Source organism: Callorhinchus milii, unplaced genomic scaffold, assembly GCF_018977255.1.
Source record: "Callorhinchus milii isolate IMCB2004 unplaced genomic scaffold, IMCB_Cmil_1.0 Scaffold23, whole genome shotgun sequence".
NCBI classification, from domain to species: domain Eukaryota; kingdom Metazoa; phylum Chordata; class Chondrichthyes; order Chimaeriformes; family Callorhinchidae; genus Callorhinchus; species Callorhinchus milii.
In genome coordinates this window covers 7,025,658-7,052,244 of record NW_024704764.1, presented here as the reverse complement: position 1 = coordinate 7,052,244, position 26,587 = coordinate 7,025,658, and the positions used below count along the sequence as shown (strand labels likewise).

The following is a 26,587-nucleotide window of genomic DNA, read 5'->3' as shown; positions in this document are numbered from 1 at the left end:
CAGGCAGAAGGAGCCTGGGTTTAATATCACATCCAAAAGACAACATCTCCAACAATGCACCACAGCTCTAGCACTGCATTGCAGTGTCTGCCTTGACTGAGTTCAAAAATCTGACATAAGGCTCTAGGAGGCAAGAGTGTAACCAAATAAGCCAGGCTGAACCTGGTATAGTAGAGTAGTAGATAAAAGAACATGACTTTCAAAATAGAATAATCTTTAGCTTTGCACAAGCTTGAATCCTAATAGCTTAATATTTATTTCAGAGCTAAAAGTATTTGAAACCTAAGTCACTTTAAAAAGTCTGTTTAGAATGGAGCTGTTGAAAGGGTCTCGGCATTTGGAAAAATGAATTTTATAGCCAACTATCATTTAGATTCAGTGAAAGCTAAACTTGTGACTTGTGCACATTCTTATTTTTGATTTGGTGTTCATGTTAAAATTGTAACAATCAAAACAGTTATGGACAACGCTATAGTTGTTGAGCAAGGTTATCTTCCGAGTGTCAGATAAATTCGTTCTCATTATACAATTACCTCAAAATCAGTGGACTCCAATGTAGCCAAGCTTGCTGTATGATGTACTAATTGTACACTTTATGCTGTAGCATAGCATTTAGCACAATTCACGACAATTCTGCAGGACTATATCTGAATTTATAAGGTTTGGAAATAATTTTCTTGCATGTGGACAAGCCTTTTGTCCTTTTTCATATCCATAATAAAGCTTTTAAAGGAATAGATCAATTATTCATCTGCCTGACATGAGATACCAATTTATCCTAGACCACCACAAATGTAGACTGTATAAAATGGCTTCAAGAGCTATAGTGGGGACATAATTTATAATGGGGCGAGGGGAAAAAAAAGCCCTAACATTTTATATCCATCTGTAATTCAAATCTCTTAACTTTTTTTTATTATGCATTGCCCCACTAATCTGGCACACTGAATACTGTTTCTCTATAAACAGTAGCTTTGAGTTGACTGAGAGGTTAGGAAGATATTAGTACTCTGCTAATGTCTTTTTAAAAAGTTCTGAATGGACAGTGCTTGCAATATGTTAGTTCTTTAATGCATTATACCTTGAAGTAGTAAAAGGACATTTCACCTGTGAACTATCCCAAACTCAGCACAGCTCTGCTTACTTTCCTCCCCACCCTACTCCTCCCCTCCACCCCAAGAATATTTAAACATTGGCTACACCTTTCTTCAGCACACCTATAACCCACCAGTTGTGGGTGCAAAAGATCAGTAGCAGTTGCAAGAATGATGGATACAAAAGAGTGAGGATATAAGAGCGAGACATCAAAAAACCCATAATTGAGGATATGCCTTCAGCATCTGTTAATCCACACCCGAGTTTTCTCCGCTCTTTTGATGAACGCCGGCTTTCAACAGTGTGGAGAGATCTTTGCAGGCAGCATCTCAGATCCTCATTACTTTGGCAAAGATAGCCACTTATGAGGCTGACTCCAAGAGCACCACCACTGGTCAAAAGCTTTTCTCCCTCCCTGAAGTCTCTCTTTTCATTACAAATCCATTTCACAGCTTGCTTAATCAGGGAGTGGGAAAATAGAAAACCCAGGATTCACTTGCTTTAATAATCTGGAGTCAGATTTTCTGAGTCAGTTATAGAAGTCTGCAAGTCTTTTGGAAAATTGTATCATTCTCCATACATGAAAGGCTTATGTCTATCTTAATCCTCTAGGGCATTTCTTAGTCTAGTCCAGAAATCCCTGTGACTCTCGCACTCTGCTGGGTATATTTAAGGTGATGTTCCATTTGACTGCTCATCTTCTTTTGATCAATTATGAAGCCCCGAGGGGAAGGGTGAGTGGAAAATGATTTTAAATGAAATCCTCCCCACCCCCATCATTGTAGAGAATCCAGTAAATTGGCATATTTTGTTTTTCTTAGCCATCTCGGTGAATAGCAAGCTTTAGAAAACAAAGATCTATAATGATCACCAAGTTTTGGGCAATCTTAGCCAGTTATCCTGTGATTGGGTAAAAACAGATGAGGCTGAAAAGTGTTGGTAAGTAGGCAACAGAAAAAAAAAGGTTTCAAGTGCCTAAAGTAAAGGAAGGAGGTCAACTAATTAGGTGGTGGAATTTTCAGGTATCTCATTATCAAAGCAAAACAATTTAATAATTTAAAATTAGTTGTATGTGGTAGGACTAATTGTATTAGATCCGCTCAATTGAAAACTTATCCTCCTGCAGTATTACCAACATGCATCATCAGCTATTGCCATTCCAGACAAGCATCATGCCAGCAAAGTCTCACAGTAGGTATTTCACTGTATTGGAAGGACAGGATAAGAACCAGGAAACCCTAAAAAAAAATAGCAGAGCGTGCAATACAAACCAGTTCATGGCTGCTTAGCAATTATGGCCCAACTGCTGCAGAAGAGAAATGGCGGACACCCCAAGTTGTGTGCATTATTTATTACATGGAAACACAGGCACATCTTCCGTAAGAGTAGAAATATCTACTGATCCTTATAAAACAGCCACACCAAATGGGATTCGGGCACACTAAATCCATATTCTGAATAAATCAGTTTATAAAATGTGTCACACTCCCATTGCTTTCTTCCTCGCTCTTCGACACACTAGAATTTTTTCTAATAAAACCATTAGATTGCCTTGCGTATAAGCAAACACAATGCAATTATTACTGAATATGCAGAGCAGCCCTGTTAGAACATGCCAGTGGATCTATACTGGAATATAGCCTGTAGCGTAGCGATTAGCGTGCTCGCCTTGCAAGTGAGAGATCAATCTACACAAACCAACCACATTATCATTTTAATTAACTATAACCTCTTTATGGTATAGTACAAAATTATGATTAGATGCTGACTTTAGTGCTATGTTCCATAGTCACTACAATAGTAGTGTACTTACAGATTTAGTATGACTAACAAATTTAAATTTGCGAACGTTTCATAAGACTAAAAAGTTTACTTAAATAATTTATTGCTTTTCAATTGTAGGTAGTCTTTCACAAAATAGATCTGCTCTCTGAGGTTCCCTTCTCTCTACGTTTATAATTTGGTTGTCCCTGGGAGAAATTAAATTACAGGAGACAGGGTTTCCTGCGCTCAAGAACATTTTTCTTGGAAGCCTGAGAATGTGTAATCCTACCATTCATTCAGTCAACAAAATGATAGGTTGTGATTGGGAAAAAAACAAAAACAATATTTTCCAAAAAATAGAGGGGCTGCGTCGCAATTATACTGAAGTCAATCTTTTTATGTTCAGTACTATTAAAGAAAAGTAAAGCCACCATCGCAGCTGGTAAAATCTTTGTATTCAGTGGCTGGACAGGATCAGCATATATTTTGACTCCTTTCACACATCCGATACTGCACATGAAGTTCTATCCTTCACCATGTGTGACCAATGATTACTACTGCACAACTAATGCTGCAAAACTGAAGTACTGGATTAACGCGCATAATGTAAAAATTAACTGAATTAGAACCATTTAGTTAAAATTAAAAACAAAGAGACATCTGATTTGAGCGGAAGGGATTATTTAATGATTACTAAGCATTTTACTGAAGCAGCAATGCAGTAGCTTTACTATTTATTTATATAGAATTTATATAAAATAAAGTACAAACAAAATGCAGATTACCTTTTTCCACTATGCTTAAATATAAAGATGCATTTTCGATGTCCTGTATATAGCAGCACAACATTAATAAACTTAATGTTACAAAAACTTCAAATTAAAAAAGCAAAATGTTATATTAAGTTTTCAACAATGTCTTGTTACTTGCTATATTCAATTTTTGAACTAAAAATATTCAAACCTGAACTACCTTCTCCCTTACTCAGGGGCAGTTAAGTCTCTGATAACCAAATAAATTCTCAACTGATATCCAACACCTTACCGATTCTATGGGCTTGTCCAAGGACGCTTGTTCAATCTCCAAGTGTCCCTCCTCATATTGATCGAAGTGATTGCCCTGAAAAAGGAAAAATAGATTTTTAAAAGACTATTCAAAGCAGTGAAATCAATGAATGGATGAAAATTTGCTTTCATAAACAGGATGGAAAACAAAATAAAATGCGCAGGTTTTCCATGGAAATATACAACCTTCTAGGTGGCTATTAGGCCCATATTTTCATGTTTTAAAAAGCTGTTTTTGACCTCTTTCTGCCCACCAAATACACACAGCCACATCACTTTACAGTATATCCGGTGAATTGCTTGATGTCAAGGATTATTATTACATTTTCTATTGATCCATTTTGGATTGCTTTGATTAATTCCCCCCTGCTACACTTGAGTATGCATTTCTCTTCCTGCACTGCATAATGTTAACAATGCCTATTTATTCTCCACTGATTTGTCCTTGAATAATGCCGCCCAGTCAATGTCACTTATCTCAGCCTCATACCCTTGAAGTTTGCCAGTTTAAAGTGGTATACTAATGACATGCTTCCTGGTTTTATGTTTTCTGCCAGTATCAGGCACTATATCAAATGCAGCAATTTGATAGCAAAAGCATCGGGAAATCATAAAACTATTTTGTTACAAAAAACTCCACTGAATTCCATATTAATGTTTAGAATGGCATGGACTAGTTCAGTTATTCAAGTATCCTACTTCTGGGGTCCCCAAGCCTTGGCTCTTCCGGAATTAGGTAAGCAGGATGCATCCCTCCAGGGAGAGATTACTCATTCCATTCCAACAATCTATCTCTGGGATTTCCATGCGTAGGTGGGATGCATGAAAATCTCAGCTTGGTTTGGATACTCTTAAGCACGGTAATGGGTTTCCACATGGGTCAGACACTGACCTAGCTAAAAAACTATGCTAGTTCAGAGGCGACGCACATGACGTCAATGATGGCTACTTCAATTTCCAACTCGGTTCATTAAGTAGCTCTACTTATTTTCAAACTATGAAATTCTTATTTAAAATATTCAAATAGAAATGTAAATTGCTAATCTGTAATGCTGGAGGAAAAAACGGCTCAACATGGGGTGGTTTCTTTAGTATGCTCTCCAAATTACAACACATTGCAGCATACAGACACAAAGAATGGTATTCAAGTATGCTATGAGTTCACCAAATCACAAGACACCCTATTGACGTGAAAGGCAGAATAAAAGTGCAAGTTTGCTGTTAACATGCTCAAAAGCACTGAAGCAACAACATAATCACAGTATGATTTCTGAAGGCAGGACAGGAAGGAATGCAGTTTTATTTATTTTTTAAATTCAAATGAAAGCTTCCTCTGTGCCTTACTGGTAAGATCATTTTACTAGCAAAACTTCTTTGAACAAATAACAATTTCAAAGCAAACTTCCATTGTAGACCGGAAGCACTCCACCCAGGAAATTATGACATTTCTTTAAAAAGTGTAATTTCCACTTGAAAATCTTTATTTGCAATACATATTTATGTAAGGAATCCAGATTCTTTCATCTCCATCACCAGTATGAATTTTGGCATGTATGAGAAACTGAACAAAAACATAACTAAATTCAGAATAAGAGAGTAGACCTGTAAAATGCTTTATTTAGAAAAGCACCTGTTTCACGTGAAACCGAATCACACAGACCAGGAATGCCATCCAACTGACCGCTCGCTCCCGGTCATCGCGTGCGCATTATGGCTGCCGCTCTGACCCTCCCGCCCTCCCCCCAAACCCTCCCCCTTCTACATCTCTCCCGCTCTGTCCTCCTTGCCTTCTATCCCCACTTGACCCTCCCACAACCTCCCTCTGTTCCAGCCTGGGAATCCTCCGCTGGGCTTACCGTGAAACTCGACATTGGCTGTCCAGCAGTAGCCACACTGACTGCCCCATTCCCCACCACACTTGCCAGCTACCCCGGACACAGACCCAGGGAGCCAACCTCTCCTCCCTTATCCCCATTCCCCCCACCCCTGTCTCACAACCTGGACCCCCCTCCCTCCCCACACACCCTTCTGTCAACAGCTCCCTCCACATCAGACTACAAAACATCCGCTCCCTCTGTTACAAGGCCCTAGTCATCAACAATCTCATCCTTGATGAGAGCGTTGACATCATGGCCTTAACGGAAACCTGGCTCACCCCAGGCGACACCTTCCCCCTCCAGAGGCCACACCACCCGGCTACACCTCCCACCACATCCCTCGCCCCAACCGCCGTGGCAGTGGTGTAGCCCTTATCTCAAGGACACCACTTCCCCTATCCCTCTACTCCTCTGGCTCTTTCCCCTCTATTGAGCACCTCACCCTCTCCCACCCCTCCTACCTCTCACTCAAAATCCTCCTCCTCTACCGGCCCCCTAAAATCTCTCCCACCTTCATCTCCGATATTTCTACCCTACTAACATCTCTCTGCCTCTGCTCTGATCGCCTCATCATCCTGGGCGACTTCAACCTGCACTTCACCCCCTCCTGCTCCATCTCCTTGGAACTTCTCCCTGCTCACCTCGCTCAACCTCTCCCTCCACATCAACTCCGCCACTCAGTCACGGCCACCCACTCGATTTGGTGATCACCCGGGGCCTCAGTGTCTCGGATGTCACCATTACCGACAAGGCCGTCTCCTATCACCACCTCATCCTGTCCCTGAAGCCCACCACCTGCTCCCTTGACCCCATCCCCACTCCACTCCTTATCTCCCAGCTCCACCTCCTTGCCCCACTTCTCAGACATCATCAACCTGTCCCTCTCCTCTGGCTCTGTTCCCATTCCCCTAAAAACTGCCACCATCACTCCCACTTTGAAAAAACCCTCCCTTGATGCGTCGCAGCTATCAAACTACCGGCCCACCTCCAACCTTCCCTTCCTGTCCAAGGTCCTTGAAAGAGTCATGCCCTCCTAGTTGCGCTCTTTCCTCTCCACCCATTCATTATTCGAACCCCTTCAGTCGGATTTCCGTGCTGCCCATAGCACAGAAACCGCCCTGGTCAAGGTCACTAATGACATCTTGACCATCTGCGACCAGGGCTCCCTCTGCCTCCTCGTCCTATCGGCCGCATTCGATACAGTCGATCACGCTGTCCTCCTCCACCGCTTGTCCTTCAACCTTCAAGGCCATGTCCCACCATCTTCATTTTTTNCCACAAACGGCTTTTCCTCCAGCCCCCGCACTGTCTCGTGCAATGTCCCTCAGGGCTCTGTCCCCTCCTCTTCACCCTCTATATGCTCCCCCTGTGGTGACATCATCCGCAGACATGGGGTTAACTTCCACATGTATGCGGATGACACCCAACTCTACCTTTCCTCCTCTACCCTCAACTCCACGACCACCGATGTCCTGACAGCTGCCTGTCCGACATCGAGTCCTGGACGAGAGACAACTTTCTTCAGCTCAACGTGTGCAAAACTGAGGCCCTCCTTATTGGCTCACGTCAGCGCCTCCGCACCTCAGGCGCTGACAACATCAGCATCCAAGGCTGCACTCTCCACCTCTCAAAGCCATCAGGAACCTCGGTGTTCTATTCGACCTGAGCTGTCCTTTCTCCCTCATATCCGCGCCATAATTGGCACCGCCTTCCATCACCTCCGGAATATCGGCAGACAACGGCACTACCTCACCCCTAATGCTGCTGAAACTCTGGTCCACGCCTTTATCAGCTCAAGGCTGGACTATGGGAACTCTCTCCTCGCCGGCCTTCCCGGCACCTCCCTCCACACTGCAGGTCATTCAGAACTCTGCAGCTCGTGTACTGTCCCGCACCAGGCTTCGTGACCACATCACTCCCACCCTCGCTCGCCTCCACTGGCTCCCCATCCCCCAGAGGATCGAATTCAAGATCCTCATCCTCACCTACAAGGCCATTCACGGCCTCGCTCCTCCTACCTCTCCGACCTACTATCCCCCTACTTACCTGCCCGTACCCTCCGTTCCTCTGGCTCCGGTCTCCTCCACATCCCCCGCCCCAACCGCCCTACCATCAGTGGCCGGACCTTCAGCCTCTCAGCCCAACTGTCCAGCGACTTGGGACGTCCTCCCGACGTGAAAGGGGCGCTCTATAAATGAAATCTTGTTGTTGTAGCCATTTGCGCACAGCAGTGTCCCACAAACAGTGGATTGAGTGACCAAATTATTATCATGATTACTTTTTGATGGAATTAGTTCCCCAGAAAAGCAATCTGCCAATCGATTAACAACCGGGTTCCTACTTACTGCTAGGTAAACTGAGGTGTGTGTAGTAAGAAAACTTGCCCAACATTTCGCCCTGCTGGGAATCGAACCCAAGTCTCTTGCTTGTGAAGTGAGTGCTCTCACTGAGCTATAGGACTCCACAGGATCCATGTAGGGTTCATTATACAATTCTTTTTGTGCTATTAAATAGTAAGCAGGTTGCAATGTAAACAAAAAGCAGTGGGGTTTAAGCGGCCTCTTTTTGATTGTGGCAATATGGCTTGACGGTATACACAAATCTTGTGACAAACGGACAAAATCTTACATCAGTTAATAAAGCATGTTAGGCTGAATTTCACACAAATTCCAAATTCTAATCTTTTAAAAAAAATTCTACTTATACTTTTAACATGGACGTCCTATAAAGGAAGTCTAGAAATCACAGCCAATATATTAAAGGAACTATATGGCCTTATAAGGGAATCAATAGGTATGTCAGCTCCCGAAATAGCCACCATCACCCTGGGCCAAAGCCACCATTCTAAAAGCTGATACTCAGGAAACACCAGTATAATGTTATTGAAGCATCTTCATGCTATTTTTAAGCTTTTACTAAAAAGATTAAAAATTTGTACATGAGGTATGAAAACATCACTTCCAATTTTATCTTGCCCTACAGCAACTATTCTGTGTCAGCACTTTAAGTATCTCTTTGGAATTAATTTGATTTAAAAAGGCTTCATTTCATAGGATTCTACACTGTAGATAATGTCTATTTTACTTTAGGATTTAACATGTTATGCATAATAATGGTTTCTGATATCAGATCATTAAAAATTTATTCTAAAAAGCACACACTGAAAATTATGTGCAAAATGTGATTATTTGCTTAAGGAGATTCAATTGTGTACACCCTGTTGGAGGGCTTAATGGATCCAACCTTTCACATTCCATACTTCTAATTGCAAATGAAACTGGTTTTAAATAGAAGTACATAAAGGTGCAAGATGTATCAACATGTAAAGCTGTACAATATTCATAGTGCAAGCAGGGTTCAACTCAGCAATATTTTACTGGAAGGACAAGGTGTAAGTCAAATCATATAACCAGCCATCATTCTGGCCAACAATATGGGCACAATGATTTGAATCAATCCAGTTGTTGGAAACTCTACATATTTGCTAGATCTGAAGTAGAAATTGTAAACTGTACTTCAGGAAGATGGGGAGAATGAAGGACACATTCTAACTTTCAATAGATAGATTGCTCATGAAATAAATGTAAATACACTTTGGATAGATTTGCATAATGATTGTTAACCAAGTGGCAATCAAGTAATAATGGTAATAACCATTCCAACTTTATTGTGTAAATATTTTCTATTTCACTGAGAGCAGCCTAAATATTTGTTTCAACTGAGAATTAAAATGATTACAAACATTCTCCATGCAAGTGTTAAAGAGTATCTTACTCTTAAATCTTATTCTTAAAAATAATCTAAATATTGCTTTTCTATTTCCTACTCCTATCCCAAAATATAGTTAGGGCAAACCCACCCTAATCATCACCTTCAGACCTAACTTTATTAGTAATAGTTTTAAACAAAATGAGGAAGTGATAGAAACAAAGGAAAGCTAAATCAAGTGGAGCAACAAAAACAACAAAGTTACATTTGTAAAGTGCCTTTCACGTCTGCAGGACGTCCCAAGGCATTGAACAGTCGGGGATCAGGACCCGAGCGTGGGGGCGCAAGGTTGGGGTGAGGGAGGTCAGAGAGGTAGGAGGGTGGCTGAAAGCACGGTTGAAAATGAGGGCTCTGAGTCGTGCCTTGAAGGAGGCAAGAGAGGGAGCACGGTAAAGGGATTGTGGGATGGAATTCCAAAGGGAGGGGGGTGCAGAGAGGTTGAAGCTCGGCTGCTGATGGTGGAGCAGGACACATGGAGCAGGCCAGAGCCTGCTGAGCGGAGGGAGCGAACAGGTTGATAGGGGATCAGCTGGTCCGCAATGGAGGAGGGAGTAAGCCCAAAGAGGGCCTTGAAGGTGAGGACGAGGATTTTGAATTCTATCCTCTGAGGGATGAGGAGCCAGAGGAGCCAGGTGAGGGTGGGGCTGATGGGATCACTTAGCCTGGTGCAGGAGAAGTCACAAGCTACAGAGTTCTGGATGATCTGCACCTTGCGGAGGGACGAGTTGGGAATGAAGGAGACAAGGAGGGAGTTTCTGTAGTCAAGCCTTGAAGTGACGAATGCATGTATGAGCGTATCGGCCGGCCTGAGGAGTGAAGCAGTGGTGGAGTCGGGCAATGTTGCAGAGGTGGGGGAAGGCAGAGCAGGTCATAGCATAGATAAGGGGGAGAAAGGACAGTTGAGGGTCGAAGACAACAACAACTCGGATTTATATAGCGTCCTCCACGCCGGATGGCGTCTCAGAGCGCTTCACAGTAACGGAAGGGGACCAAAGGTGAGGTCGAAGAGAAAGGTCTTCAGCCAAGACCTGAAAATAGGAAGAGAGGGGGCGAGGCGAAGGGAGTGAGGAAGGGAGTTCCATAGCCTCGGGGAGTAGTGGCTGAAAGCAAGGATGCCGATGGTAGAGCAGAGGATTCGGGGGACAAGGAGGAGGCGAGACCTGGTGGAGCGAAGGCAACGGGCACTGTTGTGAGGAGAGAGGTCAGAGAGGGGGGTGCAGAGGAGTGGTGGGACCTTAAAATCGATCCTCTCTGGGATAGGCAGCCAGTGGAGTCTGGTAAGGACTGGGGTTTTCGGAAGCGGAATTTGGTGCAGGTAAGAATGTGGGCGGTAGAGTTTTGGATGACCTGGATTTTGTTAATGGTAGTGGAGGGGAGACTGGCAAGAAGGGCATTTGAGTAGTCCAGCCAAGAGGTGACAAAGGCATGGACCAGGGTTTCAGCGGCTTTTGGAGTGAGGCATTGGCAGAGATGGGCGATGCGACGGACGGAGGTGGAAGAAGGCGGTGCTGGTGAGGGACTGGATATGGGGGAGGAAGGATAATTGGGGGTCGAACCTGATGCCTAGCTTGCGTATGATTCGGAGAGTTTTAGTGGGAGGCAGGGTAGGTGGAAGAGGTGAGAATCAGGGGACTGGGGGTCACAATGTGAGGTGGAAAAATAGAGTTGGGTGTCGTCCGCATACAAGTGGAAGTGTACCCCATGTCTGCGGATGACATCCCCAAGAGGGAACATGTAGATCAGAAAGAGGAGAGGGCCAAGGATGGATCCTTGGGGTACCCCGCAGGTAACCGGGTGAGAGTCGAAGGACAAGCCGCTTGTGTAGATGTACTGCTGGTGGTTCGTGAGATAGGACTCGAACCAGGCGACGCCCAAGTTCTTGACTGCTTGGTAAGGTGAAGTGTGCAACCATGGATGCTAATGCTGCCAGAGCCTGAGGTGCGGAGACGCTGGCGTGATCCAATCAGGAGGGCCTCAGTCTTGCTGACATTCAGCTGTAGAAAGTTGGCTCTCATCCAGGACAGACAGTCGGTCAGGAAGTGAGCTGTCCTGGAATTGAGGGTGAAGGCAGAGAGATAGAGTTGGGTATAATCCGTATAGATGTGGAAGTTGATTCCATGTATGCGGATGATGTCACCAAGTGGGAGCATCTGGAGGTTGAAGAGGAGGGGACCGAGGACAGAGCCCTGAGGAACACCACATGAGACTGTGTGTGTGTGGAGGGAGCTAGCAGAGACAAATTGGAGACGGTGTGAGAGATAAGACCTGAACCATTCAAGGGCAGAACCTTGGTCACAGATGGACAGGATGTCATTTGTCACCTTGACCAGAGCAGGTTCAATGCTGTGAGCAGCACAGAAACCCGAATGAAGTGGCTCATGAAGGGAGTGGTAGGAGAGGAATGAGTGAAACTGGGAAGCAAGAACAATTCAAACCATCGAGCCAGTTCCACTAGTTTGATAGATTTGGGCAAAATGTTTTAATCTCAATACCCCTGGCTTTTTGCCTCTACCACTCAAGTATCTGTATCTCTAATTTTAACCATCCATCTGGGGCAGAGCATTATAAAAACAATCCTTGCATTTGACATTGTGCCTTTCAGGTCTATTCAATGGACATTTGCCTTCAGCATGGTGGGTGGACTAATACGAGGCAGCTTGTACGTGCCAGCCATCTTGATGTTCCAGGTTCAATGCTGTGCACCAGGCTGACTCAGCACCGACTACTTAATCCAGGTCATGTGAGGGCTTTTGGCAAATAGATGTATCTGTCGTGGAGATGACTCCACCTCCAGGTCAGTGTAGCCTCAAGCCCTTGCTCCCTGTAGTTGCTTCTCGTTTTTTTAACCCCCCCCCCCCACACACAAATTCACCTGCTGTTTGATCATGGATTTGCGACCATGCTGTCATTGATGAGACAAGAATAACCAGAGTGCACTTTGCCCCAGGCTGAAGTGCCAAGCAGAAAAGTGGGTTTCACACCCAATGCAATCGAGACCCTTGTCGCGTTGATTAATCCAATGCCCTCCTTGTTTGTCTCTTCTGCTCCACTATCCATAAAATTCAATTAATCCAGATCTACACGGCCTGTAAACACAGTGTACCCCAAGTCTGTTTAGGTCTGTTTGCTTTCAAAATCCATTGATATTTTGGATTATATCTGATAACAATTATAGAACCCACAATTACTGTCAAATACAGGACTACCCTGTTTTAAGACCCACCCACCACCACCACACGCACACAGATAGCACTATGCCATAAAAATGCCCCCTTTCCATTTTGCCATGGATTTTACTTCTTATTCGAAGTATGCATGAATTGGAAGAACCACCATCACCACCTCACAAAGAATTGCTGCTGACATCACTTTGGGAAGGAAGCGTCACTTCCTATAAAAATCATGTAAACAAAATCAGCAATCAGCCTGCAATCCTGAAGCAAAACTGGCAACCTTTCTTTTGGTGGTGGTGGGGGGGGGGGGGGGGGAAATCCACCATGATGCAGTGTCTATTTTTTTGATCTGAAAGACCAAAGGATTGCCCTCCATTGTATATCAAATAGGTGCCCATTAGCCCCAGGAAAGAATGATTAAACTCCCATACTTGGAACAAAGCACAAATGACAATTTTCATAAAATGGTAATTTCCATGATTATCAGCTGTCTGCTAGATGGAACAGTTTGCGACAGCTGTGGTAGTCCTCTGTTGCTGAATCAGCTAATCTCAGTCAGGCAGTAGTTGGGAGTATTATAATTGGTGCATCCAAATTAGGGAGCTTCTTATCACTACCCAAATACCCCAGCCAGAAGATGTTCATGTCAGATGAGGACAACAGATGAATGAAAGGAGTCCCTTGGAACTGTACCTCTGAAAGGAAAAGGCAGAAGCGGGGAAAAAATCCTAACATTCCAACATTGAATCTTAAAGGATTTTTTTTATACATGACACGAACACTACTGAAAACAAACAAGAAATGTTATATTGTAGTGTTTTAGGACTCCAACGTATAGGAAAAATTATGATGTAGATTGTTCCTTTTTATTATTAAAAGTGCAACATTGCTGCAGAATTACAATTTTGTTGCAGTGCTAAGTATTGTTGTTGATTAAAAACAATACTTCCTTCTCACAACGAAGAGAGTACAATCAATATGCCTGTTATCTTGCCATGTGCATGGCAGATTTTACTATCCTTCCATACCTATATTATATGCTAACTGATGTGCAGAACCGTGTTTCATTCAATTTATAGTAAACTCAATAAGATATACAAGACATGTATTATGTTTCAACATTGGTGCAAAATATACTTCTCCAAACCCCAAAGGATTAAACAGGCGTATTTACTTCCCGCCCAACATTCTGCCAAGTACAATTCCAACTGAATTTAAATAGAAAGGGGCACATTAGTACAACATACCATGAAATATGGACTCAATCCAATTTAAAAATATTCTGAACAACTGTCATTCATCTGCTGATGTTCCAAGCCTGTGCAATATTTAAACTGGTTGCCTTAGTTGGGTGAGTTTAGTCAATTTTCAACTGGATTTACAGGGTGGAAAACTGCACAGAAGCTGAATGTTCCTTTCCAAGGGGGAAAAAAAATGTCCAATTAATGTTTCTTGAATATGCATTCCTGACCTATAGCTACAATATGATCACAGAATGTATCGATAGCAGTTTAATGTGTTGATCGCAGAATGTATTGACAGCACTGTAGCTCAAAATATGCTTCCCTTCCCAGCCGCAGAGAATATTGGGGGGAGGAAGAGTTTAAAATATTTTTAACTGAAATTAAAATTTAACTAAGTGAAACTTGAAATGTGTGGTCATTTTTAAATCATTACAACTCATTATCCTTCAAAAAGGAATCAAGATTTTTCATTTTCTCTCCTATAAAACTGAACGGAAACTGAGTTTTGTGTAAAATTCATATCAAAGAAATCCATAGGGAGCAAACTGCATTTCTTGGATTTATACATCCATCAACTGAAACCTGCGTCAGGACAAATACACTCAACAGAAAAAANCATTTAAATGCTAATACTAACAGACAATAAGTACAACCCATCCTTTAAACCACAAAACGTACAGTACAGTAAGTACATCGTATTAAAAATGTAATCATGGGTGTGGAAATGTAACCTTGCAAATACAATTAATAATTCTTAAACCGCAAATTAAATGCCAAGCATTAGATTTCACCAATATAGCCGCCTTCCACCAAATAATAAGACCTGCAGCTAACAGTACAAAAAAACCCTGCAAAATCCGGGGGATTTTTAAAATATACACATATTGCATTATTTAGCTTTTTGCAAATCGTGAATTTTTTTTTCTGGAGACGACGAGAGAGAGCCCTTCCCGACGGATTCATTTTCTGCATCGATACCCAATCAGACATGTCCAAACACTGGAGAATTTTCTTTTTTTTAAAAAAAAACAACACGTACATGTGCGAAACACTATGTCAAACGCAAGGATTGTTATTGTTGTTATTATGATTACCACCATATGAAAAAAAAATGCTTGTTTTTTTTAAGAATAACAGCAATAAGACCGATAGGGTCGCCACATCTTTTATTGAAGGCGAGAGAGAAAGGGTTTAAGTGAAACGACCTCGAGCAGTCCAGTCAGCCATCGGCCACAACCGTGCGTTGAATCTGCCTTTGCCTTTGAAAGCCTTGTGCGCGGGCGGATCGACTGACAATTGCGGGACTGACGTGCGGTGCGGTGCGGCCAAGGCCTCTCTTTCTCTCTCTCTCTCTCTCTCTTTCTCTTTCTGCACTGCAGAGGCAGATGCGGCGGCGAGAAAGAGGAAGGGGGGTGGGTGGGGGGGGAAGGAAGGCAGGTCGGTCGGCCGGGGGTGTGGGTGTGCGCGCGGGAGGTGGAGGCCGAGACCCCGCACAGGGGGAGAAACGGTAACGGTCCCCAAGTTAAACCAAGGCCGAACGGCGGGGGCTTGTCGTCCACCATCCAACCGGCCGCGCACTGCCGTCCCTTTCCCTCCCCCCACCCCTCACGTCGACTTTTTTTTTACCTCACGTTTTTCCTCTCCTCCTTCTCCCACCGCCCCCACCACCACCACCACCACCGGGGAAAAAAAAATCCATAATCGGTACCGTTTCTTCACCGCCCACTCCCCCACACACCGCTTCCCGGCTTCTATTTTACCTGGAAATCGCGATCCTCGTTGAAGCGAGCGAACTTGTCAGCCATTTTGCCGACGTTTGTTTTCGGAAAAGAGAGAGAGAGAGAGAGACCTTCTCTCGGCTTCTCTGCCCGCCTCGTCCTCGCGCTGGGGAGTGCGTGCGTGCTGCGTGCGGGCGGGCGGTGCGCGCGTGCGTCCGTGCGTGCGGGCGCGCGACGTCGACGCCGACGCCTTCCGCGCTTGATCGACGCGCGTGCGCGCGCGGACCCGTGCCCGTCGGCCCCGTCGCCCATCCACCTCGTCCTACGTCACTCTCCCCCCCCCACCCCACCCACCTCATCACTCCTCCCCCGCCCACCCACCCACCATCGTCCTACGTCACTCGCCCCTTCACCCCGACCCCGCCCCCCTTTACCGTACCACGCTACGTCACTCGCCCCCCCACCCCCACCCCCTCGTCACTCCTCCCCCGGCCCCACCCACCCTCGTCCTACGTCACTCGGCCCTGCCCACCGCCGCCGCGGCCCGGATTGGGCGGTTTTCACGCCCGATTGGGCGGTTTTTGAAAGAATCCCTTCAAAACCATAACAGTAACAATAATAATACTAATTGGGTCACTCAATTCACCGCTGTTCGTGGGTCACTGCTCGTGAGCAATCGGCTGCCCCGTTTCGCCCACAAGGTACACAGTCACTACACTTTACAGTCAGCGCTTTGAGACAACAACAACAACAACAACAAGATTCCATTTATTGAGCGCCTTTCACGTCGGGAGGACGTCCCAAGACGTCTGGAAAACCTGATCAGGCGCTGTATCAAACGCAAGGATTATTATTATTATTATTATCATCATTATTATTTATAATAATCCTTGAGTTTGACATATATAGCGCCTTATCACGTCGTTGAGATGTACCAAAATAATTATTATGTTATTATATTATGTATTGTAGATATATTGTAAAACAAAGCGACTGTATTTTGTGGGGACTTTTTGTTGCAACTGCGTGTGAAAAGACAGGTTTGGGCAGGTGCCTAATTTTCTTTTAATTGATACCTGCAAAACATTCCCCCTCCTGTTGGAAGACCTTTTCTTACACAGTTTCAAAAGCACTATCCTAAATTGGCCACTCTGCCATAATAGGCACACAATATTTGTCTATGTATTTGGTTGACTTTGAGCTATAAACATACATTATTTTAATATCTGACAATCAACCCTCTCCTCTTTCCATTGGGTGTCATACCCAGGATTGCCCGAAATTAAAATACATTTACAATTGTAGCAGGGCAGCTCAAGTTAGGTTAGTTTGTCATGTTTAACACTGATCGCAGTATTTAATAGATAGATTTTCTTCAGCACTTGTAATGAAGAATTCATTAGAGTAGAATTCAATTATCTCGAAATAGTTTCCGTTAGAAACACAAAAGATATTTCCATTTGTAGGTCTCGAAAACTAATCAAATACGTTCCTCAACTGGCAAAAAGGACATCCTGTTTTTGAAGGAAACTGTGGTCTCAAGAGTGTCTTTTGATCCTTGTGAAATAACTTGTTCGCTCGACCAAATAACGCAGTTTATAAAGAATTGTGGAGTCATAACCACTTGCTATTGCAGTAGACAGAAACTATATCTCATTGCAGATACAGTCTCTATCTACTGCAATGGCTGAGAGCACTTTCTGTGTGTGTCTATAATATAATGTATAATAATCTTTGCATTTGATATAGCGCCTTTTCATATCTTTGAGACTTCTCAGCGCTTCATAGAATATACCATAAAGTGAATTGACGGTATAATTGTAGGCAAACATGGCATCCCTCCTCTGTAGAATCCAGCAGCGCAGTGGTTAGAGCACTCGCTTCATAAGCGAGAGGACCCGGGTTTGATCCCAGGCATGGTGAAACCTTAGGCAAGTTTCCTTACTCCACATGACTTATCATGTCTTCAAGATGTCTCAAAACGCTTCATAGAATATACTGTAAAATGAATTGACTGTATATTTTGTGGACGAAATGCGGCAGCCAATTGTGCACAGCAATGTCCCACAAACAGACGTGGATTGAGTGACCAAATTATCATTATTTTTATTTTTGAAGGGATTATTACCCCCCGAAAAGCGATCCACCAATCGACTAACAACCAAGTTCCTATTTATTGCTAGGTAAACATAAACATGTGGAGTAAGGAAACTTGTCTAAGATTTTGCGCTGCCCGGGAATCGAACCTAGGTCCTGTTGCTTCTGAGGCAAATGCTCCAACCAATACACTGCAGGACTCCACCACAACACCACCACCTTGCATTTGTATAGCACTTCTCACACAGTGTAGCATCCCGGAGTGCTTAAACCAGCTAAATCAACCCTTTCAGCTGCTTTTGGATCCAGCTTCAGAATCTGGTGTGTTTGTGTCCCATAAATAATAGAATTCTTTGTTCCCGCAAGTAAAATGGCCACAAACAGTCTGGGCAACAAACATGGAGTCTGTTCTGCTTCATGTGCTTGTGCATTGACTGGAACAATAGCCTCAGTCTGAGCTGAAGTGACCATGGAGTCACAGCAGCCTTGTGGAAGAAAAAGAAATGTGGAATGTGATTCCAAATGGCAGCTGAGTGCTTCAAGACTCATCAGCTCAGCCTCTCATTATTACCGAGAGACTGGCTTGCTTTATGTGACACCCACATTGGTGTGGGTTTCTGCCTGGCACAAATTCTAATGTCTACCTACAACCACGCTGAGAATCAAGGGCTGAGGTGTAAGCCACAATGGATAACATTCACACCCATTTGTTATGTACACTCCAGCTTCCTGTTCGTCCCTCGGCCCCTCCGTTCCACCATTAGCGGCCGGGCTTTCAGCCACTACACCCCGAAGCTCTTGGAATTTCCATCCTCAATCCCTCCGCCTTGCCTGCTCCCTCCCCACTTTCAATCTCTCCTAAAGACCTTCCTTTTTGATCGTGCTTAAGGTCACCTCCCCCACTCCCTTTCCCACTGGCTCGGGGTCAAGCTTCACCACTGTCAAGCGCTCCGGGACTCTACAGTGTGAAGGGCGTGATATAAATGAAAATTGTTATTGTTTGCACATTCTGCTTCATGTTTTACAATGTGTTACATCTTTTACACTAGCAGGCTAAATCCATCAGTTACTGCAAATTTCAAATCATTGCAATGATGTACTCAACTAATAATTAGATATCCTTGCATTTGATATAATGTCCTTGACTTGCACCTTCACTCACCCCAGGAACACATTGCTACCCTAACCCAAACACCCCTTCTGAAGCTGCCTTGATGTGCAATGACATAGCTCACCATCTTTCTGCCTCACCTCTTTAGTGTTAAGTGTTCCATCATCACCTATCTTGTCCTCTCGGGGACTTGGATGGGAACGGTGGGGCAGGGAGGGAGGGAGGGAGGGAGGGAGGGAAATGTAACAGAGAAGCTGAAAGACACAAATGGGAAGTACATGTGCTAATCTTTGTTACAACATACATTCTCTATGGAACCTCATGATGCAGACCTCAAACACTTTGCCTTCATCCAAGTACGGACGTGTTGCACATTATTCACAGAGCACCGCTGTTGGTAGGATCCCTCTCATCCCAAATTGCTTATGGCCCACACATGGCATCACCAGTGTAATCTCCACAGGCAGTGGTTAGGTTAAAGTATTAAAGACCTCACTGAAAGACTCTATTCCAGGTCTCTAGATCATCCTCTGTGAATGGAACTGCATTTCGTACATTTAGGCATTGTGATTGCCTCTACCTCCGAGAGGACATGGAATTATATGGCCCTATTTCAAGTGCTAACAGTGTCTTGTATTGATCAGTGATGTAACAAGGCCCAAGAGGGCCCTGTGCAAGAATCCAACATTTTGCTTCGACAACTATCGTCCCCCTCACGCAGGGTAGCGCCCCAGAGCGCTTCACTCTGCCATCTCCGTCCCTCATGTTCTCTCTCTGCCTGGCAAAGCCCAAGCCGGAGAGAGAGAGAGAGAGAGGGAATATATGTTGTTCTGCCACCAATGGGGAGGTCCCATAGCCTCAAGCCTTACACCATTGTAGTTAAACCACTGCTAAGGATATTGACCTGGCAGGATACTGATACAAATACAACAACAACTTGCACTTAAATAGCGACCTCCACGCAGGATAGTGTCTCAGAGCGCTTAACAGTGGCAGAGCCTGACTCCTGATAGAGGAGTATGTGGCACAGTAACAGGATTTTGACCCTCCAGTATTTGAATCAGCAGGACTTTCTAAAGTATAAACAGGACACGACAAGCCGGATTCCCACGTCTGGAGCTTTTGTTGTGCAGACACCAGTTAAGAATGTTTTCGTGCTCAGGAAACAAAACATCAGAAATCAAGTTCCTCTCATGTCCTCTCCGCTTAGGATGAAAAGCGGAAACACAGGATGGTTCTGCTTTAAACAATGCATTCAAAGTTATCAACATAACAGCTTGCAATTTATATTGCACTGTTTCCATTGAAGAGTAACGCAAAGCACTTAACAGTGGGAGTGGGGTGGAAATCGAACAGTAACACATGGAGAATGTATAGGTGACCGAAGGGGTCATTTGAAGACGTAGGTTTTAAAAGATATTGCAAAAGAGGAAGAAAAGTATTAAGGCAAAGTGGTTTTGAAGCAGTTTCAGAGAACAGCGATGTGGTGCAGGCTTAACCTCAAGTGGTGGAAGGAAGTATGCGCAAGGAGTAAACACTGAAGTCAGAAGTTTGGCTGATGACGCAAGCTTCAGCGACGAATACAAACAATGCTAAAACTGGCAACACATCTCATTCCTTCCTTCATATGGATTGCAGTACAACAACAACTTGGATTTATAAAGCGCCCTCCACGCCGGGCGGCGTCTCCTGGTGATCCGGGAGTGGAGTTTGGTGCGGGTTAGAATGCTGGCGGCAGAGTTTTGAATGATCTGAATTTTATGGATGGTAGTGGACAGGAGACCGGTGAGGAGGGCGTTAGAATACTTTCAGTTATTGAAAATATCTTCCGTGAAGCACTCTGAAACATCTCAAAGACGTGATAAGGCGCTATATCAAATGCAAGGATTATTAGTAGTAGTAAAATATGAAGTACAATACAAATCAAAATTACATTTGTCTAGTGCTTTTCACGTTGTGAGAACGGCCGACAGCAGGGATTTGGACCCGAGCACAGGGTGGTGGGGTGGGTCTGGGCTAAGGAACGGTGGAGGGCAGAGAGGGTAGAAGAGTGGCCGAAGGCATGTTCGAAGAGGAGGGTCTTGAGACGTGCCTTGAAAGCGGCAAGGGAGGGAGTAAGACGAAGGGAATGTGGGATGGAGTTTAAAAGAGAGGGGCGGAGAGGCTGAAGGCCCAACTGTCGATGGTGGGGCGAGCCGGGCGGGGGACATGGAGCCTGCTGAGTGGAGGGAGTGGACAGGTTGATAGGGGGTAAGCAGGTCACAGAGGTAGGAAGGGTCAAGGCCATGGAGGGCTTTGAAGTACAGTATAATTGCACCCAGAATGTTTCCTTGCTAATGCAACATCGTGTAAGGTTAAAATGAAGTGCCCGTTCAAGCAGAAACAATGTAAGAACAGGCGTCGAACATTACCATTGATGGTGGCACATTAAAGCTCAGAATAGATTGTCCTGGAGAGGAACTCTTGAAGCTGGTAAAGTTATTTGGAAACTCTGAGTACTTTAAGTGGAAGAAATGTAAGCAAACGACAATTGTACATGCTGCAAGTAAAGGTCATTGTGCAACAACGTGAAATGCCTTGGGTGCAATCCAATTCATCCTTGTTAACGCTACAGTGTTCGTCTCTCAGTACAAGAGCTTCATGTCCAACTCATGCGGAATAGAATAGATTAAGACTTGCAGAGAATAAGGATAAAGAAGACTTCTTAAATTATTGAAGAAATTTGTCCTTGACTGGTAATTCGATATTTCAATACTCAGGCAGAAATTGATGTCAATCTCAAGACCTCTCTTTGTTATTTATGTGCTCGCTTCCATATGACTGGTTCACTAAATAGAAAATTGGATTTCAACTAGCTAATTCCTGCTAGTTCAATTGCCTGGACTTGCGATTATTGACTTGCATAGCTTGATCTATTTTTGCCTTGAAACTGCAATTAGTTTTGAATACAGTGTCTCGGGTTTTTTGTGTGCATTTGGATTCCTTGTTATAATAATAATAATAACGGTTGCATTTGATATAGGGCCTCATCATGTCTTAGGGATCCCTCAAAGCGCTCCACAGAATATACCGTAAAGTGAATTGACTGTATATTGTGTGGGAGAAACGTGTTGTGTTCTATTTCTATTCACAAGCGTTGATGTACACATCAATATCAGCTCTTCTGGTGTTGGGTTCTGGTCAATGATCAGAATAAGACCAGCTTATTCTTTACAGCCTTTCTTTAATTAAGCACTCGAGAGCAGAGGAACCAAAGACAATCAGTAACTCATGCTTTGAGAATTCGTTACTTAATAAGAAATGTAAAGTTTGTTAGTTCAATTATCACAAATACAACAGACAGGTCAATAGCATAGACAAATGTTCCTATCAGAGTAACAGAATCAGTAGTTGGTCAGTCCAGAGGTCATTCAAACCTTTGCTTCTTTGGTAGAGTCTGTTGGTAAATTCACAAACAGCAGCAAAAGTCTTGATCAGACGAAAACTTTCTTGCTTCAGACCAGAAATTTCTTGCTTGGCTATATTGATCACAAAGTCAAAGTTGAATCTTTAACAATGGACAGCTGAGCTGTGCACTTTATTCCACTGTTGTTATACATTGTTAATTCTTCTCGAGAGTTGTTATACATTGTTATTCTTCTCCTCCTTTTACCTTTAAGATGATTTCAGACGTTCTGGAATTTCTGCAGTTTCCTTCTTCCGAAATTGCGTCGTTTCGTCAACGAAATTTGATGAAACGATGGAACCGTCTAAGTCTGACGGATTTTTACCCCGAAGACAACACATTTGTTTCGCTTCATTATACACATGAAAGACTGCGCTCGTGTGGACAGTACTTGATATGTTATGTCCTAGGCTGAACAAAGTATAGTTCGGCCACTTTTTATATAACCTTTTATAATTGATTTTACACAGGCAGGATGAGAATGTAAAATCTTCCCTTTCTCACGTCCATGAAGCAATTGTCTTGCATAAAAGAATAATAAAATACAATCTACAGAATTGTTATTGTAATAGAAGAACATGAAATGTTTCAAAACTGGAATTGTTATAGAAACCATCTTTTTACACAAACATGAATTTATTATGGAAAGACATCTTCAGCCTCCTCATGTTTAAGACAAATGATTAATTAAAATGTGAATTTGTTATGGACAAACATCTTCAACGATCTTACAGCTATAATAAGCCTATCTTGACATTTTTCTAAGCCGACATAAGCTTTCTTAACCATTAATTACAATAATTCTTTCGACTATGGGTTAGATGTATTCACAAATTCAGTTATGAAATGGGATCTCAACACTGATAATAAAATATCTTATTTCAGGACGTTGTCCAATAAAATCGGTATGTAAATTGTGGAGGATTTTGGCAGCATCAATGAAACTAATCTCATCAGTGCTGCTATGGTAAATGATGTTACAATATATTCCACCTTGCTGTGCTAAAAAGTCCAACACAGGATGTTCAGCAAGATTCTGGCAAGCATCAGCAGTTAACATGTGCGATTATTTTTTCACTGAACCATAAGAAACATAGTCACTGCCTGGGCTTGGAGGAAGTAAGGAGGCTGGCTGGCAAGGGGGGATGGAGTAGCAGTCACTTCCCGTTTCTTGGCTCTCTGTCAGGCCACAACCATTGCTGAAGGCTAGGTAGAAACTGCTGTTATTTCCAGTGCCACTAAAAGGTCATCTACTATGCTTGTGTCAAAGTGATTTTGCTCGCGTGGGTCAAGGGAATGATTTGTGACCTTTTCATTCTGTGTTTTTTTATTAATTAAAACAAGGAATGCATTATAATAATAACAATAATAAGTAAGAATAATCCTTGCGGTTGATAAAGCGCCTTATCACGTCTTCGAGACGTCTCAAAGCGCTTCACAGAATATACTGTAAAGTGAATTGACTGTATATTTTGTGGGCGAAACCACCTCTGTGTGAAACAACAGACATTTTAGGTGCACGGTTCAGAAACATAATGCACCGTCCCATAAAAGCCATGAAGTAAATGATCAGTTTTATCTGGGGGATTGTTATCATTGGTCAGGACACTGGAAGAGAGAAATTCTCCTCTCCTTTCGAATAGTGCCATGGGATCCTTAACGTCGACTTGAACAGGCAACCTCAGAGGCGAGAGCGCTACCAACTGGACCAGGCCGATACATTTAACATCTAACAGAAGTTGGCTGAAAGAACATTTTTCACAGTACAAAAATTCTAAGTGAAGTTACAAGTTTTTGTCGCACCTCAGTGTTTACAAGACACAGCGGGATTGATGCTGCCTTTGTGAAGTGGAGAAATAGTGTCCTCGTGTGGAGTGTTCATGCAAGCGCTGCAGTTTGATCAGACTCATTCCAGTACAGTTACGCCCTTAGGGATTTTGTCAACAGGGGCAGAAAGAGACAACTGACATTTCTCATTCAGTTTCTGCCCGGCTTTGCCTTCCGCCAGCGTTCCCATACTTAAAGATTTACTTATGCTAACCCCTCGCTCTCCCTGTTCATCTACTTCTGTTAAAATAAAAATATTATTTTATAATAATCCTTACAGTTGGTACCAGTGCCTTTCACGTCAGGAGGGCATCCCAAATCGCTTCGTAGGATATACTACATCAAGTGGAATGATTGTGTGTAGACAAATCCAGCACCCAGTTTGTGCACAACAATGTTTCACAAACAGCCACAAAGTCAATGACCAATTTTATTTGGAGGGGACTGTTGGCCAGGACACAGCGGGAAGAGAGAAATTCAACTTCTCATTTTGGGAATAGTGCCGTGAATTCTTTAACGTCCACCTCAACAAGTAGACGAGGCCTCAGTGTTAACGTCTCATCCGAAGAATGGCATCGCTAAAGATGACGAATGGTACAGGGATTGGCACCTCAGTAAATCAATACTGGGATCTAAATTATGCAAATCCCACAGACACAAGTTGCATATCCTGGGTGTTTGAGAGTTGAGCTTAATAACAAATTGGTGACAGTGGGGGCACCACTCAAGGCTAAACCATCTGAGGCTAAATGAATGGACATTCTTCAACAATATTATGTGGGGAATGTAGGAACAAGTTTAAATCTAAATTCAATATGGTCCAATTCAACAATAAGAATCCAAAATGGATCAATAGGAAAACGAATAGGGTGATTGTGAAAAGGAAAGATTTACAAGCTGTGTAGGGAGGAGAGAGGGTGAGCGCTGAGCTGAGTACACAAGTGTGGAGGGAAGGAAGAAGGGGAGAGGGAAATAACAGATGTCTGGATGAAGGGCCGGAAAATGGGACTGAAAGGATTGTTCTTAAAGGAACCTGAATAGACAGGATGAGCCAAATGGTCTTCTTCGGTGCCATATCTTATTATACTTTTATGGAACACGCAGAATGGAATGCTTCCAAAACAATTTTATAAGCGTTCAGTCAGGGAAACTCGATGAAACTCTTTATATGAAACTTTAAGGGACACAAAGGGTTAAGAGGGCGAACAGGCAATCTTTGTGGAGCTTGTTAAGATGAAAACAAATATGGCATTTTACGCAGTGCATTCCACAATCGGTTAACGGGAATGTGATGTAGCACAGGAACTGCACATCACTGTATAAATCTGTTAAGAATTACACGTATCAAGGTGACCAATATCAGCCATCTTGTTATGAACACTTCATCAATCTGTAATGGCCTGAAAATGAACCAGCAAATGGAAAGTTCTGCACAGCCTCAACTGTGATAGTATTTGTCATTTTTATATTAATAAAATGAAGTGTTTGAGGAAAGGAACCCATTAGGTTCGAAATGAAACGTAAATTAACTTCAGCGATGACACTTCATAGACCAAGCTTTGCGTAGACTGAAGAAACTGGAACACACAAGGTTGAGGAGAACTGACAGAGGTCTTTAACACAATGAAGGGTCTTGATAGAGTCAAGAGAGAGAGAGAAGCTATTTCCACTGGTCAGTGAGTCAGTGAATAGAGGGGCTTCGATTTAAGATAGTTAGCAAAAGGGGAAGATTAGGATTTTTTTTACACAAACGTGCATTCCCTTGCTCTGAATGTTGGTTGAGGCAGGATATATATGAGGTTTTAAGAGAGAACTGGGTACATATTCATCAAGGAGTAACTTGCAGGAGTTTGGGGGAGGAAATGGGTAAATGGGACTGAATGATTACTTTTACAGCTTTCTGCTGTTGTATTTTGTGGGCAAACATGGCAGCCAATATTATTATTATTATTATAGCTGGCACTTGTGAAATACACATACGCAAACACGAGTGATGCTTTCACCCTGCGGGAGGAAAAATAAAACAACAAAAAAATGTAAAATCCCCCCCCCCCTCTAAATGCCGGTTTGCTATTCATACTTCAGAAATCCTGTGAACAGAGCGCAACAAATTAATAATATTCATAATAAAAATAATCCTTGCGATTGATACAGGGCCTTAACACTTCTTCGAGATGTCTCAAACCGCTTCACAGAATATACTGTAAAGTGAATTGACTGTATATTTTGTGAGGGGAAACATGGCAGCCAATTGCATACAGCAGTGTCGCACAAACAGCCGTGGATCGAGTGACTAATTTATTATTATTTTTTATTTACTTCTACCTTTTCAGACCCCAATCCTAAGTGGAAAACGCTTCTCAGGCACATTAAATCCCTGCACCTTAATAAAAATCAAACAGGT

At 43.2% G+C, this 26,587-nt stretch overlaps 1 protein-coding gene across 1 annotated transcript in view; it reads right to left on the bottom strand.

Moving 5' to 3' along the window:
• The window catches only part of gpatch8 (G patch domain containing 8), a 43,201-nt gene extending 27,340 nt beyond the window's left edge, over positions 1-15,861 (bottom strand). Inside the window, exons 1-2 of the mRNA XM_042343156.1 lie at positions 15,746-15,861; positions 3,904-3,978 (exon numbers count right to left, since the gene is read on the bottom strand). Coding sequence (XP_042199090.1) covers positions 3,904-3,978; positions 15,746-15,790 — 120 coding nt within the window. The 5' untranslated portion in view covers positions 15,791-15,861. The remainder of the gene's footprint in view (positions 1-3,903; positions 3,979-15,745) is intronic.
• Positions 15,862-26,587: the final 10,726 nt, after the last annotated feature.